Source organism: Alligator mississippiensis, chromosome 2 (genome assembly GCF_030867095.1).
Source record: "Alligator mississippiensis isolate rAllMis1 chromosome 2, rAllMis1, whole genome shotgun sequence".
NCBI lineage: Eukaryota > Metazoa > Chordata > Crocodylia > Alligatoridae > Alligator > Alligator mississippiensis.
Genome location: NC_081825.1, coordinates 51,853,387 through 51,870,161, shown reverse-complemented (window position 1 = coordinate 51,870,161; position 16,775 = coordinate 51,853,387). Strand labels below are relative to the sequence as shown.

The 16,775-nt window shown below is 42.5% G+C and overlaps 1 protein-coding gene across 17 annotated transcripts in view; it reads left to right on the top strand.

Annotated features, from left to right (window-relative positions):
• Positions 1–16,775, top strand: part of APBB2 (amyloid beta precursor protein binding family B member 2) — a 393,847-nt gene that overhangs the window by 172,877 nt on the left and 204,195 nt on the right. For 14 of the 17 annotated variants that reach the window (XM_059721648.1, XM_059721653.1, XM_059721652.1 and 11 more), the window contains one exon: positions 3,360–3,470. In XM_059721648.1, the coding sequence (XP_059577631.1) occupies positions 3,425–3,470 (46 nt within the window). In that variant the 5' untranslated portion in view covers positions 3,360–3,424. Of the gene's footprint in view, positions 1–3,359; positions 3,475–16,775 lie in introns of those variants that run through there. The other 3 variants (XM_059721650.1, XM_059721655.1, XM_059721658.1) reach the window with 3 other exon arrangements.

The following is a 16,775-nucleotide window of genomic DNA, read 5'->3' as shown; positions in this document are numbered from 1 at the left end:
AGCCTTGTTCCTTCTGACTGTGTCCTATTAGACAGATGCACAGTTTTCCCAGTTCTGCTGACCAAGCCACAGCATCTGCAAATGCTCACATTTATACATCACTCAAGGACAAGCTTCAGGCCTGCTGTCACCCCTCAGCCATAGGTGCCTTGAAAATGACCAAGCCTGGCATCAACATACCCCTGGCTCATATCAGAGAGGGCTGCGTATGGCCTATACCTGTTTTGGGGACCTAATGTCCCTGACTGCCCCTGTAGTGTGGTCTGCTGTAACCCCTTTTGCAAAATCTTGGTCTACTTCAAATATCACTGAATGCCTGACTTTGGTTTGCAGGTATATCTGTATCGAAGCTAGACTTTGGGTGCACACTTCAGACTTAAGTTTTGTGTTCATGTGGAGTGTTTTGTGTTCATGTGTACATGCAAAGCCGTACATTGTTGCTTGGGCCTGTTTGAAAACCTGTTTCTCAATCCTAAAACATGAAGGTGCTTACTTGTTTAAAATGTTTAGTAGTCACATTTTACCTAGGATGTTTTAACACTGCCATATACAGAAGAAGTTATTTTACAGTGTGCATTAGCCAGGTTGCTCTAAGACTCATATTGACCAGCTGACACATGTTAAAGCAAACATTGCTCTGCCTGCACCAAGATTTTAAGATGTGTTGGCTAACATTTTAAAAAGTACCTTTTATCCTACCACTACTGAGAAGTAGCACTGCAGTTGTCATTTAAATGACAGCTCCCATTGCAAAACAATCCCACTTTCTGAATGGAGATACTAAAATAATGACAGGCATTTCTGAAAGTTCGTTTTCTAATACATCATTAATTAGTATATGTATGTTCCAGGGAAGTACCATAAATCTCTGGAATTTTAATTTTAAGACAAAATTTGATGAAATGTCAAACTTCCATCAGATCAATCACTATCAATCCTTTAATAAAACATATTTTCTTTTTCCATCAAACTCATTGTTTTCTTCTTTCTAAATATCTGTATATTTGTTCATAGCTCTAGGTCCTAATTGGATTCAGTTGCATATGGTTTGAACCCAGTTGGTGGCCATTCTGTGTTAGGAAACTTGCAGTCTGGTTTAGTTTAACTGTGTTAGAGTTATAATTATGTTTTTAAAGCTGTTGTTACAGCAGGCTACAGAGGGCCCCTGTGATGCTGCTGCGACCACAGGGGAAGGAAGGAAAATAGTGGCCTTATGAACTGGTTCAGGAGAAGGTTTAGGAATAGTTGTGCTTTAGAGAATAATATTATTGGAAGAAATTGCAGCTTTTCAGAAGGGCTAAGTACAGACAGTCAAAAAACCCAAGGCTGAATCAATTTAGTCTTTGCAGGTTAGGCTAAACTGCGTAGACTGAACCAATAAGCAAGTGAACAGGCATTGATTTTTGACTCCTGAAATGCAGCCACTTGCCTGCAGTGGCCCAGGCCAGAAGCTGAGGGGTGCTAAAGCGCGCCTTCCTGCTCTGCTGGAGCAGACAGCTTGAGCCAAGGCTAGCCTGCCCAATATTCTTTGGGTAAAAAGAAGAATTAATTGTTACTCCCAGTCAAACCATTTGCAGTGTTTAAAACTATACATTAAACTACAAAGGTTTCAAACCATACATTTTGTGAACTTGTAAAATGAAGCATCTCATTGGCATCCATTAAATGATCACTTTTGTGATTTCTCTTCAGTCATATAGGCAGTTGATACAGTGAGTATTTCCTCTATGTAGTTATGAACTTTCTCCATAAAAGTTTATTTCCAGCACATTTAGAAAGTTTACAGATAAAATAGGGGGAAAAAATTGTATTTTGTTAATCTGTTTTAGGTTAATCTGCTGAATTAATAGATTCAGTTAGGATAAAAAAACCTTTATGGCATATAAAAAAAAAAAAGTTTTTGTTTTTTAAAGAATAAAGAAAATTGCAGTGCCAGAAGAATAAATGGTTTTAAAAGTCATAGTTTTTATGGCAACAGATATCCATGTATTTCAGGAGTAAAAAATGTACTTTTCCTGTCCTGTCCATCACAGAAGTCACTCAGTATCTGAAACCATACTTATTTCTGTCCTGTTTTTTTAACAGTCCAAAAACTTTGTTTGGTGTAAATGGGTACATCTTCAGCAAGGGCAGCTGCTGTGCAGTGACTTAACATAAATTGCTCATAAATCTTTATGAGTGTCTTTGGAATTGTTAGGCAGCCTCGTTGGTGTGTACTTCAAAAAAAAAAAAAAGTTTGGGGGGGTGATCTGCAGTGGGGATCATTCTGACCGGCTGAGGAACTTTGCACTGATTTTCCAGGTGAATATACCCTCATAGGTATATCCAGCCAAGGGAGTTCATTTTATTCATGAATAATTAATGTTCTGTTGGAGAGATGGCCTGTATGCAGATTTGTGAAAGCATCTCCTAAAGCCTCATTCTCTGTTGCCTTTATTTACTAAGTCATGCTGCCCTTTAGATTATCAATGCATATACTTACTGCAACAACATTTCTGTAATGTATTGGAGGAAAAAAATACTGCTTTCTTATGTGTGTTTTTTGTCTGTCTGCTTTTTTGGGGGGAAGGGGTTTCTTTAAGTTATATGCTTGGGAGAAGGTAAGTGTTGAAGAATGTTTGCAAAGACAAAAGACATTCAGATACACTGCAAATGGAATAGGAGTCTGAACTCTTGTAGGGCTTAGTTAGACATACAATCACAAATAGGAAAAAATTACATTAATGTTTGTTATTTTTAGCAACATTTCACTCAGCAGAGTTGCTGCAATATTTCTCCTCTCCAAAGTGAATACTTCTGTGCTGTGCTTTTCCTGTCTGACAAACCTTTTCTGATTATTTAAGAGAATCACTGTATTCCAGTAAAGACTGGTTGGTTTTTGAAAGAGATTCCAATAAATTGGAATGAATTTATCATGATATTTCTACAAACAGGTTGAAAAAACTTGATAAAATAATTTTAGAATAGGTTCATTGTCCAATGAATACTGTATTTAAATTGCAATATCCTTGTCACTACTTATCATTACGCCATTAGTTTATGGTATATAGGACTTAAGAAACTTGGATTGTTCTGTTATGTGAACCAAAATAAACTGCTGCATAAAGGTATGATGTGAGGTCTCTGTTTGCCTTAAAATTTATGCATGCTTTTATTAACAGAGCCTGAGCACTAATGATAAATTTGCACTGCATCTATAGCAGAACAGTTCATCTCTGCTGACAACAGAACTATGAATAATTTATAAACATAGTTATCCTGAAATTTGTGGAGGTCATTAGCATTTTAATAAAAAAGATACAGCTGTTGTACTAAATCTTTACTTTTTTGTTTTGTTTTGTTTTATTCTTCCCCCCCAGTTAAACATTTCGATCTTGTGCTTTGAAAACAGCTGACAACGTGTGGTAATGTGCTGACTGGCATTATGGGCAGACGATACCCAGGGGCTCACTATCGTCCAAGCAGCTCATGTATGTATGTGATTTGGTCTCATTATCTGTCATTCTTATTAGTTTGGAAGACTGGCTAAATTCTGTATTGTTTATTTTAAAGGCATTTGTTGGAAAGTTTATAAATTCTAAAGTAGCCTTTACAGTGGGCACTGAAGCATTTTAATCAATGCCATGTTTCTGATATTTATAGACCAAAATTATATTACTCAGATTGCATTTATTGATGCATTCAAGCTGTTAAAATAATTTCTAGAACTTTAAAAATGATGTACAGACTGAGTGTACTCTGTTTTGTGTGCAAGACCTTCAGCTTGCTTCTCTTTGTGCAACCCTGTGCCTGCAGCCTCCTTCTTCCCCACATATCTGTACTTTAAGTACTAGAAATCTCAACATAACTTGAAGCATAACATGAAAATAAATCAAGCTCCTTTCAACACTGTGCACTATAGCTTTAATTGCTTACAAATGCAACTAACCGTTCTAGTTTATTATGGAATGTTTCCCTTCCCCTCTCCCCCTTAATTCAGCTTAGTACTTGTTTAAACTTTCTGTGTTTTCTCAGCTGAAAAGCAGTTTAGGGCCATTTGGCTATATCTCAGCTTACATGAGTAGACTTATCTCTTCCTGAAGGATCTTTTCAGTAAAAACTGTAAATATACCATAAACTTTGTGGCTTGCACCTTTTACCTGGTTAGAAGGCCTGTTGGCAGCTGTCTGTACAGTTAGTGTGAATGGGAATCCCTGAGCCTGCAGGCTTGTTGTGTTACAAGGGAGGTGAAATGATCTTCCCTGGAGGAAGTGTGCGACATTCCCTGACTCCAGAGGAATGCCGTCAATCCCTGTGCTTAACTTTTGATACCTCAGATCACTGAAGTAAACCTATAGCATTTTATTTACTGCATTGTGCCTCTGCAGTATATTTAGGAGCGATATTTCTTTGAAACATTGAGACAGTTTACGTGTCCTTATCTGTGATACTAAAGCTGGAACTTGACCTGGGTTATTTTTTTGGTCCCAGGCATCTAAAGGCTAAATTCAGGTCATGAATTATATTTTATTCTCCGGGAAAGGATAGCAATCTAATGCTTTTGTGTCAAAGGCTTATTGGAGGCAACACAAAAGTGGTACTTGATTTTGAAAGTAATATTGACATATAGGTGATACCCAAACTGGAGGAAGTGAGAGTTACAATCTTGGCTGCTGTATTGGAGTTGAGGGCTAGGCAGTAGCAGGAGCCAGGGCAGGAGCTAAGAGCTAGGCAACATAGGAACTGGGGCTGCGTCTGAGGGTGTAGGCAATTCAGGAACTGGTATAGCAGATGACAGACCAAATTTAGAAGCAGTTGGAGAATTGAGAAGAGGTTTTGGAGCACTGAACAGTTAACGCTTATCTTACAGGACTGGCTTTATGCTTTGGACATAACTGCCTGTGGTTAACAGAGCAATTAGATATAGATGGTGCCATTCTGTGGTTAGGCAGGTCCTATCAGGTTTTAACCTGGGTTTGAGGCATTAACTTTACAACAGGTCTCTTACTCCCAGGTGGGAATTCCCTTCACTTCCCAGTCTCCCTGTCCTCACCAGAGCTCTCCCCTTGTGGGTGCTTTGTAGAACTTCTCCATTCATCAGTCTCATCACTCTGGGAGCCCTACCTATACTTTGCTTCTTGTCTTTTAACCAGGTCTTGATCCATGAAAGAAACTTCCCTCAAATCCTGTGGCAACTCGGGAGGGGGGGGCAGGGGCAGGGGAAAGGGGTTGTTTTGTTTTTTTAAAAGCATTTGATGAGGGACCTTGTCAAAAACTTTTTGAAAATCCAAATATGTTGTCAGCTGGATTTTTCTTGTCTACGTTCTTGTTAACACCCTCAAAGAAGACCAGGGCTAGGGACAGGGGTTTAGGTTGTAGCCATGTTGGTCTAAGGACACAGGCAGACAAGGTTCCTTGGGTGAATTTGATATCTTTTATTAGACCAACCCAAATGGTTGGAGAATAGTTATTAAGCAAGCTTTCGGGTTCAAAAACCCTTCGTCAGGCTAAGGAAGTTTCAGCAGTTGGTGTGTGCTCTTCTGGATGGAATAAAAAGTAAAGAAGCCAAAGGCTGGGCTGGGGAGTCTTTACTTTTCATTCCATCCAGGAAGAGCACACACCAACTGCTGAAGCTTCCTTAGCCTGACAAAGGGTTTTTGAACCTGAAAGCTTGCTTAATAACTATTCTTCAACCATTTGGGTTGGTCTAATAAAAGCTATCAAATTCACCCAAGGAACCTTGTCTGCCTATGTCCTTAGACCAACAACGGCTACAACCCAAACCCCTGCAACTATGTTTAGTCCATGATCTCTAGTATCCAGGAGGTTGATGAAATGGAGCTCATAGGCTCGTCTCTGGGAAGCGTTGTGTAAGTTTCCCTTGAGGATCAGGACTGAGAGATTGGAGAGAGAGTGGCCCTCCTGTGAGAAATGTGCCCCCACCGGTAATTGAATGTTTCTGTCTGATAGATTTCCGGTGTGCATTCGTTCTGGTGCGCAGTTGTTGTTTGGTCTCTCCTACATATTTTCCGTCAGGGCATTTGCTGCATTGGATGAGATGTATTAAATTTCTGGAGGTGCAGCTGTAAGATCCTGGGATGCTGATGGCACTGTTGTGGGGTGTAGTAATTGTGGGGGTGGTGGAGATGTGTCGGCAGGTTTTGCATTTCTTGTCCTGGCATGGTCTGGATCCTTTTGGTGTGTTCTGGGCTTAAGGAAGTTTGCTTCTGGTGATGAGGTTGGTGAGGTTCGGTGCTTGTTTGAATTGAAGGCTAGGATGGGTGGCTCTGGGAAGATCTTTTTAAGAATAGGGTCTCTGTCTAGTATGGGTTGCAATTTTTTGAGGATTTTCCGTACAGGTTCAAGGGAGGGGTGATACGTCATAACCAGCGGTGTGCGATTTGTGGGGGTTTTTCTTCTGTACTGCAGCATTTCTTCACGTGGTATCCAGGTGGCTCTTTCAAACATGTGATCTACCTCTCTGGAGGAGTGTCCTTGCTGGGTGAAAGCCTTTTTAAGATTGGTGAGGTGGCAATCCCGGGTGTTCTCTTCAGTACAAATGTGGTGGTATCTGAGGGCTTGGCTGTATATCACAGCTTTTTTGGTGTGTTTAGGGTGATTGCTGGTTCTGTGCAGATATGTATGTTGGTCTGTGGGTTTCTTGTGTACTGTGGTCTGTATTTTACCCTTCTGGGTACTGATCATTGTGTCTAAAAAGGAGATCTTGGTGCTGGAGTATTCTAAAGAAAGTCGGATGGAGGGATGGTGACTGTTGAATTTCTGATGGAACTCAATCAGAGATTGCAAATTCTCAGTTCAAATGATGAAGATGTTATCGATGTATCTTAAGTATAGCAAGGGTTTGATGGTGCAGTTCTTGAGGAAGTCTTCTTCCAGGTGGCTCATAAAAAGGTTGGCATACTGTGGGGCCATTTTAGTGTCCATAGCTGTTCCCATCATCTGGAGGAAGTGTTGATTATTAAAAGTGAAATTGTTGTGTGTGAGGATGAAGTGTATAAGCTCAGTCATATCTTTGGGTCTGCATTCTGAGTTGTAATGTTGTTCCTGTAGATATGTAAGGCAGGCTTGGATGCCATCCTGGTGTGGGATGTTAGTATATAGGCTGGTAACGTCCATGGTGGCTAGAAGTGTGTTGCTGGGAAGGTGGTCTATGTTTTTAAGCTTCCGTAGAAAGTCTGTAGTGTCTTGTACAAAACTTGCTCTGTGGGTGACAAGCGGTTTTAGGATTGATTCAATGAAACCTGATATTTCCTCAGTTAGGGTCCCATGGTTGGATATGATAGGTCTGCCAGGGTTCCCTTGTTTGTGGATTTTAGGGAGCATGTAAAAAGTTCCCAGGTTAGGTAGCAGGGGGATCAAGGTCTGTAGTTTTTCTTGTAGTCTTGATGGAAATGATTTGATGGTATTGTTGAGTTTTTTGGTGAAAAGGGGAGTAGGATCTTCTTGTAGTTCTTGTAGTAGGTGGTATCAGAGAGCTGTCTGTTGGCTTCCTTTATGTAATCCTCACGGTTTAGGATGACTATGGCTCCTCCTTTATCTGCTGGTTTTATTACTATTTGGTGGTTGGATCTTAGAGATTCTATGGCCTTTTTCTCTGGTAGAGAGAGGTTGTTGTGGTGGCGTGTGTTGCTGATTATTTCATTGTTCATTCTTTCCCTGAAGCAGTCAATGTAGCGGTCAAGGTTAGGGTTTCGTCCACTGCGAGGTGTCCAATCTGATGTTTTTTTGGGCTTTTTGGCATTGATCCTTTGCTGAATGTTATCAGAGGATGAGTTGTTGTTGGGAGTGGGTTCAGTTTGGTTGTGGAAATATTCTTTGAGGTGCAGGCGTCAGAAGAATTCTTCTAGTTCTCCACATTGAAGTATTGTGTTAGGGTATTTTTCTGGACAGAAATTTAGGCCTTTAGAAAGGACAGATTTTTCCATTTTGGTAAGCGTGTGTGTGGAGAGATTGATAATATTTGTGAGTTGGTTGCTGCTTTCAGTTTCATAGAGTCTGAGGTTGGAATGTTGTAAGGTGTTGTTCCTCTGATGGTTGTTTTGTGGCTGGGGAACTTGTTCTTGGAGTAATTTGTTCCATTTCTTCTTTTTATGTAGGATGAATGCTGTAGAAAGTTTTTCGTAGTCTCTTTGTATCCACTGTATATTGTCAGGGAACATGCATGGATTTCTGTCTTTTAAGTTGTTGTAGTATATGGTGATTTCCTTCCTGAGTTGGTCTCTTTTGGAGTAGAGTAGGTGAAGTAGATGATTTCTAATTTTCTCTGAAGTTCTTCTGCATAGCTGTGAAGCATATTTGGAGTTGTGTGTAGTAGTCAGGGGATTGTAGATGTTTAGTCCTCGGGGAATGAAGTTGTGTTTCTTGCAAAGGCTTAGAAAATATATGTCGCTGTTGAGTTTGGCTTCTTTCAGACATTTAAAAAGTCTGAGCCTGAATTGATTCAACCTTTGCAGGTTAGTCTAACTTGCCTAGGTTGAACTGGTTTGTAACTGGACAGACATTCTCTCTGGACTGAGGAAATGCAGGTGCATGCCTGCAGTGGCTCAGGCTAGAAGCCGGGAGGGCGCTAGAGTAGCCTTCCCTTCCTTTTCAGAGTGCTGAGCTGAGGGGGGCCTGGCCAGACCCCAGCAGCAGGCTCTGATTAGGGAGGTATGCCTGCACTATTCCAGGCTTTTCCCTGCTTACTGCTCAAGGGGCGGGAGTGTTGCCAGACCCCGGCCCCCTGTTAGCACTCTGAGGCAAATGGGGTGTACAGTGCATGCATCTATTGATGATACGGAGCTTTTAAATTTCCCTCCCTGCTTTTTCATACTGTCTGCAGCAAACTGACAGGCAAGGAGCCCAGCAGGGGGCTGATAACAGTGTTTATCACCCCATCAGCAAAACAATAGCCTCTCTCCATTAGTTCAGACTTTTCTTGAACAGCTTACCAGCTGACCTGCTGATTTAGCTCCAAAAAGCCCTAAGCAGTCACTGTCCTGTTTGCCTGTCCCAGTGAAATTGGACACACACACTCTCTCTCTCTCTCCCTCTCTCTCAGCAGTAGGTAGCCATACCACTTGCCTAGGGTCCATGGGACTGGTGTCTGTGCTGTGGGAGATGGGAAGAAGGGATGGGGGGTTCCTGCTTGAACAGTGAGCAACAAGGAAGGGTAGGGCAGGGAGAAGCCAGGCAGACCCTGGTGTACCTGCAGTCCCTGCCAGACCTCCAGCCAGGGAGCAGAAGGGAGGGTCCAACTCTCTTACGGACCAGAGAGCCCCGCCCTGCCCAGCCCAGAGAGCACGCCGGGATGCTGGGGGAGTGTGGCTTATTTTAAACCAGCAAGGGGTCTGGGACAGACATTGCACATACTAATTTGACCCAAATCAGGTAAGTGTGATACTGCATTCAACCAGGTTTATCCCAAAGCAGTTTCAGCCATTTTCAAACTGGTTTATATGCACTGAATGTCTATTCTATTACAGGTTTAAACCAATTTCTGATCACTTAAACTGGTTTATGTGTAATGTCTGTTCCTAGTCCAGCAGATTCATGAGGCAGGATTTCCCTTTACAAAAAACAGCCTGACTTTCCCAGGAGATCATATTTGTCCATATGACTGCTAATTTAATTTTTTTATTATAGATTCAGCCAACTTGCCCTGGATGGGGGTGAGGCTCAGGTCTCAGGATCAGTTCTGGAGCTCTTTTTGAAGACAGGTGTTATGTTGGCAATCTGCAGTTGTCTGGCATAGACACTGTTTGTAATGATAGGTTACATATTACAGTATTGCCAACAGTTCTGCAGTTTCACCTTTGATTGTCAGATGAATGCTATCCAGTCCTGGTGACTAATTAGTGTTTATCAATTTGTTCTAGAACTTCTTCTGTTGTCACATGAATATAATCCAACTCTCCAGATTTATCTACTAGGCAGAACTGATCTGATACAGGAATTTCCCCAGTATTTTCTGTAGTAAAAACTGATACAAAGAATTCATTTAACTTCTCTGCTGTGGCTCTGTCATCCCTGGGTGCACCTTGTGTCATCTAATAGTCCCATTCTCCCCATTCTGATTCTCCCACTAGTGCCTCCTGCTCCTGATATATTTTTAAGAAGTTTATTATTGACTTTTGCTTCTTTTGCTAGTTGCTACTCATTCTTTTTTGACTTGACTTTCACTTTTACATTTAATCTGCTAGAGTTAGTAAGCTTTCCTTTTTTCACATTAATGTAAACAGGAATTTTAATTCGATGAAAATTTCAATGCAATCTTATGTATGGGTTTTTTTTGTTTTGTTTTTTATAGTTATTTGTTTTACAGTACAGCATTTCATGAAAAATGACTAACAGATTCCAAAAATGAGGAGAGTAAGAGTTGAAGGACAAGCTTTCTGGGAACTTCAGCAGCAGCTCCCCTTTTTAAAAATAAGTTTTTTCTTCAACCCAAAGTCTTAAAAAGGCAAAGACAAGGTTTGCAGGACCTGATACAGAAACATAACATGTGCAAGGGGCCTGGCATAATTAAGATGTTAATTGTGCCAGAAATCGCAAATGTCTGCATTCATAGAATTTGTAGTGCCATGAAATCCAAAAAACAGCCACAAAGATTACTCAAACAATGCGTAATATCTTTGTGGCTGGTTTATTTGGAGCCATAACTTGTATGTGTGACATGACATGCAGAGACTGCCCCGGGGCTAGAGCCCTAGAGCAGTCCTGATTAGCTGATTGTCAGTTGGCAGGGATGCCCTGGAACTTGAATCCTAGGACAGTCCCTGCTAGCTGATGAAGATGAGGAAGGCCATGGGGCTGTCCCAATCAGCTGATCATTGGTTTGCAGGGACTGACCCAAAGCTTGAACCCTGAGGTGGTTCCAATCAGCCAGTGATCAGCTGGTTGGAATTCCAGGATGTTGGAGCAGACTTGATTAGTTGAGTCTGCTGGAGAGTGGCAGTTGCCACACTCCCGCAGGCTCCTGTGTCCCGTGTGTCAGCATCCCCATAATTAAAAATGGCAGCGGGGCACTTGAACTAAAGCTCGTCAAACAAGCTTTAGTTCAAGTACCCCCACCACCATTTTTACGTGTGGGGACACTGATACAGCTCTTGGCGCTGCTCTAATTAAAGTCCCCCCCCCCCCCCCTCCCCATCCCCAGAGCACGTGTGAAAGTGCTGTAAGTGAACATCTGCCAGGGGCTTTGATATACCCTTGAGGATCCCAGTTTGCCTTTAGCTTCGTCCACACATTTTGTTGCTTAACTGGAAACTGATTTTTGTTTCCAGTTCTATTACAGAGTAACTTGTAAAATGTTTTAGAACTGAAGTCTCAAGGTGATTAGTAATTTGGATACAGTTTTGATTAATAGAAAAATATTTTCCTTGTCCATTCTTAGTGCATCCATTTTCTATATAATACAGAAAAACTTAATGATTATTTGACGATAAACTCAGTTTTCAAAACTTTAGGTTTTAAGAAATTAAAATATTAGAAAAGCCTTTGACCTTTTTGAACTGGTTTACCTTGAGCCTAGTTGGGCTAGCATGTTGAAGGCACACCAATTTCTGTAGCTAATGGCACATGAAAGCAATGTGGCTAGCATCACAACCCCTTGCCTTTGATTCTCAGTCCTGTAGGACGAGATATTTGGAGTTGAGCCTTGAACTCTCACATCAGAATTCTATAGCAAGACAACTCTGCCACCATGTCCCAGGATAAATTAATTAATATTTCTAAAAATATGGGGTCAAACGTTGCTATCATTTTCATTGGTGTAAATCAGAAGTAATTGGTTTGGATTGATGTATTCAAGATTTAAGTTTGCATAACTGGAAAGATTTTTGTGCCCCATGATTTCTAACTTAAGGTTGTATTTTTAAGGACAAAATGCAGCCTTAAGCTTGACCTTCCTGGCCTTGGTCTTCCTGGCAAACATGCACAAGCCTTTCTGTAAATAAATGAGTCTGCGAGGAGAAATGTAGATACTGTGTGGAACAACAGTCTTGTTATTCTCTGCATGATAATGAGATAATCTTCAATCCATTTACGAGATCAACTCTTCTGTTGAATTATTTCATAAATATAGTATTGTGTATTTTTAGGCGTATAGTGAAAGGTCTTATGTTTAAGGAATATTATAATCAATTTAAATTACAAACAGCTTATCTAGATCCCAAAAGTAATAGATGCAGCCTTTCCTGGATGTGCTTAAAATACTGATTTTTGATGCACAAAAAGACACAAGTAACCCCATCTCTTAAATAAATTGTAAGGTGCATGAAGGTGTGAATTGAGTACGTTTTGATTTTCTGGGCAATATTTGGTCACTAGAAGTAGCTAAAAAATGTTCATGCAATTCATACTTGGATTTTAAAAGAGCAGCACCTTAGTTAAATTTTGAGTGAAGTGTTATTTACTTCCTGGAATGGAAAGATAATGTATAGAGCTTCCCAGATAAGCTGCCCCCTCTCTTTACTGATTGTACTAGTGACCTTCAGTACAAAGGATCTCAAGAGAGCTACTCCTTAAGAAGCACATCTTCTCTAAATAATTTTTGAGAGATTACTTATAAATATTTTAATTTTTTTTCTAAATTTAAGATAAAAATAAGTGGTTGTGTTCTTCATCCTGCTGTTATCTGGATTTCATATATAGAGTTTTTAATCTTAAAGGATCCCAGTATATTTTACATCTTTAACTGATAAATGACTATATGCAAAAATCAGTTAACCATGGCTGAAATACAGACATCCCTCTTGGAAATGTGAAGCTCTTGGACAGCAAGGCTATCCAGGAATTTCAGATGCAAAGCAAAAACTTTCCTATCCAGTGGAAATTACAAGAGGAGTTCAGAGAGGAAGGTTAATTAGCCACTTGGAATCTGGCTAGAACACTGGAATGAACATCTTTCCTGCTATGGAAAGTGGCATGGAACCTTTAGTGACCACACGTGGTGGGATATCTGTCTGTTGCATCATCTAGAGCAGGAGTGTCCAACCTTTTTGAATGTGGAGCCGGATCATTAACTTTTTATCACCCAGTGGGCCGGCAAGCCATATTAATATTTTATCACCCCGTGGGCCGTATGTTGGACAAAACTGAAATAAGGCAAACCTGGCATAAAACCCCACCTGTGCTCAGCTAGTGACAAACTACAGCAAATGATGTCCTGGACCAGCCATCCCAACAGCTGGGGCCCCGCTTCTGCCTACTACAACCACCATTTGAAAGCAGCCCCAGAAGATATTTGACAGCCGTGTTGAAGTATGTGACCAAGCCGATGTAGCCGGTGCTCTCACGCAGGCCAAGGGGCCACCTATGCCACTGCTTCCCCAGGCCTTGCCCACACCAGCAACACCACTGCCCAAAGTCTTGGCAGTGCTTGCGCAGGCACGGCTAGGGCCCAGCCAACGCATGAGACAGGGGATGGCGGAACTGCAGGAATGAAGCCAGTTCCCAGCCTGGCAGGGTCTCAGGCCTGGTCTGCCCAGGGTGGCTCCTGGCAGGGGAAGGCCTCGGGGGAACACGGGCCGCTCCGCTCCTCCACGCTTTCCTGCAGCGAAGGCAAGTGGCCCCCAGGAGGGCGCAGGCAGCTGCCACAGCAGGAGTGCAGCGCCCGGCCCAGCCACAGGGAGCAACAATCCCCCCCCTCCCCCCGGCTGCCCCCGAGCAGTGCAGCCCCACAAGCTGGCGCTGCCCGAGGGGGGCCGGAGCAAGGTGGCCGCTGCACCGCAGCCCCTCGCTCACCCACCCACACGGCCCTGCTCACCATGGTGCCCGGCCGCCGCCGCGCACAGCCCCGGTGGCCTCAGCGCTGCAAGCCCGGAGTGCAGGGCCTGGCAGACACAGGCTCCCACCGCCTCGCCCTGCAGAGGTCATGCCAGGACCCCACCTGCTGAGGCCCCCCGGGGCTGTCCTGCCAACTGCCTGTGCTGGGTGCTGTGTCCCGTTCCCACCCCACGGCCGCCAAGCCCGGCGGATCCTGGGAGGCGGGCGGGACACCGGGGGCAAGGAGCCAAGCCCGAGACAACTAAAATCGGGCGCTGTCCTCAGTTCGTCCTGTCAGGCACAGCCAGGGTAGCTCCGCATCGCGCAGCCCTCAGGGTGGCGGCGGGACCCGGCTCACATGACATGGGAGGTCACGCAAGCCCGGCCCCACAGGGATGAGCAGCTCCCCTCCCCTCCTCCACCCGCCTGTCCCAAGCAAGGAACCTCAGGCCACAGAAAATGGCTTGGCAGGCTGCATGGTGGCCCGCGGGCCGTATGTTGAACAAGCCTGATCTAGAGCTTGGTTGAAGTAGCAGACTCCTGGACACAAGGCTGCAGGAGTCTTTGGCTGGGTCATGTTCTACTGTTGTTGCTTCCCCTGCCCCCTTCTTAATCTCTTATGCTTCTCCCATGCCTGTTTCCTCTGCCCTCCTTCTCCATGTATTTCTGATGCTTGCTCATAAGAACCAGCATCACCCAAATGTTAGCAATGGCAAACCTGTGCCTTCCCACCCAACTCTCCAATGCATTCATCCCACTTTTTCTCTCTCATTTTCCTCTCCATATTTGACAATTAGGTAGTCTCCTGATTACTTTGGTTGACAAAGTTTTTAACCTGTTTTGTGGGCTGTGAAGGCAGTGGATTTTCAAATACATTTTTTTTCCAGGAAAGTCCTGTCTGTAGGGGACTAGCTGTAGTAATTTGTTCATCACTTTCCTATAGTATTCATAGACTTTTGAAATATAAGCCCCCTGTGCCTCTAGAAGAGGAATTAATCACATCTCCTTTCTGTTGGTACCATGGGTACTAAATGCAAAAAAAATGTATTTTACAACAATGTTAAAGTGCAAACTTTACTGATAAAAAGAAAAAAGGACTCTGTGTGTGTGTGTGTGTGTGTGTGTGTGTGTGCGTGTGTGTGTGTACGTGTAAGTTATTCTGTTGGTATTGGTCTCTGAGGTTGTGTGTGCATGTCGCAGTGAACTGATCTGCAGATGCCTGAGCTTGTTCAGGTACCAGAAGCAGCATAGCTGGCTCTGCCCAGACTAGCCTTATTGATAGCCTAATTGTGCTGTATCATAGACATACCCTGAGTTAAGTCTAGTGAAATGAATGGGGCAACTTGTATCTCAGAGCTCCTTTTTCAGGCTGTGCAGACCCAGTGCTGCATCAGTTACATTCAGGTCATATTAAAAAAGGATTTTTTAAAACTGTTGCAGGGTAGAGATTTTTATTTTAATGGCATGCCACTCTCCTTAGGCTAGCGTCCTTGGTATAGCGTAGTGGCGGAATTTAATACAATTATTGGAATTGGTTTGGAATATTTTTGATGTTTAATTTTTTGTGTGTGGATAATACCAACTTGCCAAAAGCAATCCCCCCCCCCCAAAAAAAAACCAAAACAAAACAAAACAACAAAACAACCCAAAACAAAACTTTATTGGTCTAGATGAAAGTTTCATAGATCCATGGTGAAACTGAAAGAGAGAAATCAGAGCAGCCAATAAACAAATGGTTAGAGCACTCCTGTGGCATGTGGGAGACCCACTCTGAAGTCCCTGCTGTATCTAATGAATTCCTGCTTTTGGAGTTGTTCCAAATGATAAAAAAATTAATATTAATTGGGCTAGAGAGGTTGAGAGTCTGAGGGGCTAGGGCACTCTCCTAGAATTGGTTCAGATCCTTGATCTCACTCACTGGGGACTTGGTGCGCTGTCATCTCAGGTGAATGCTTGGACTTCCAGACTGTTAGCTATTCTTAGATAAATCTTCTTTTCTTTTAGTTACTGATCTGGGCATATGTCTTATTAGTCTGGGCATCTCACCCTGAAACAAAACATAGACCAATCTGTGTCCTTCTGTACAATTGAGGGGGGCAGTCTGTATGATGGGATATGACTGGCTAGCACTAAACGTGTGATTTTGTGAACGGCAGAGAGAAGGGAGTTTTAATTTCTGGTTACTATGGTAGTTAGACACATGATTTCATGCCCAGTACTTTGTGGGGCAATATACATTTACTTTTTGTTTTTAACGTTTTTATAATAAAAGTCTAAAATGTTAAAGTCTTTCTTTCTGTCTGTCCTTCTTCTGTGAATATTTTAAAAAGCCTCAGTATAATATCAGTGGAGAGGGGAAAACACATTTTGAAGCTTTCATATCTCCTGTAAAATGGAATTCTTGTTTTCCAGCCAGCCCCAATAATAATTATACTGCTATACATATACCAGTATAATTTCCCATGTAGCAATTCTTACACTGGAATAAGAATGGCTTCTTTTTGCTTAGCTCAAACTTCTTCCAAAACAATGTAAAACTAAACTGGAAACAGTCACTCTTATTTCAGAATAGTGTACACATGAAGGCAATAGCAGGATAATCATACTGGTATAATCATGCTGAAGTTTCCAGTGTAGACGAACATGCCTAGATGCATTTTTTACCTTTTTGTGTTACAAACATCATGGTGACTGATGATTGTTTGTTTAGTTCTCTGTTGATTGTGTGCAAAGTTATTCTAAGTGCATGAGTCTTGCTTGTCAAGATTTCTTTACACCAGCCTGACAAAGTACAACTTATATGAACTGTAATGCTCCTTAATGCTGGTGGTGCTCAACCTTCCAGCCCAAGGGCCAGATTGGTGACGCAGGACCAGTCCATTGACAGGATCCCCACAGGTGGGGTCAGTCCAACAGACCAGATCCAGCATGGGGTCAGTGTGCAGGGTCGGTCCATAGATGTGATCTGGGATGCCAACCCGTCCTCATGCACTAGATCCTGCTGCGGGGTAATCTTGAACTTGTTCACT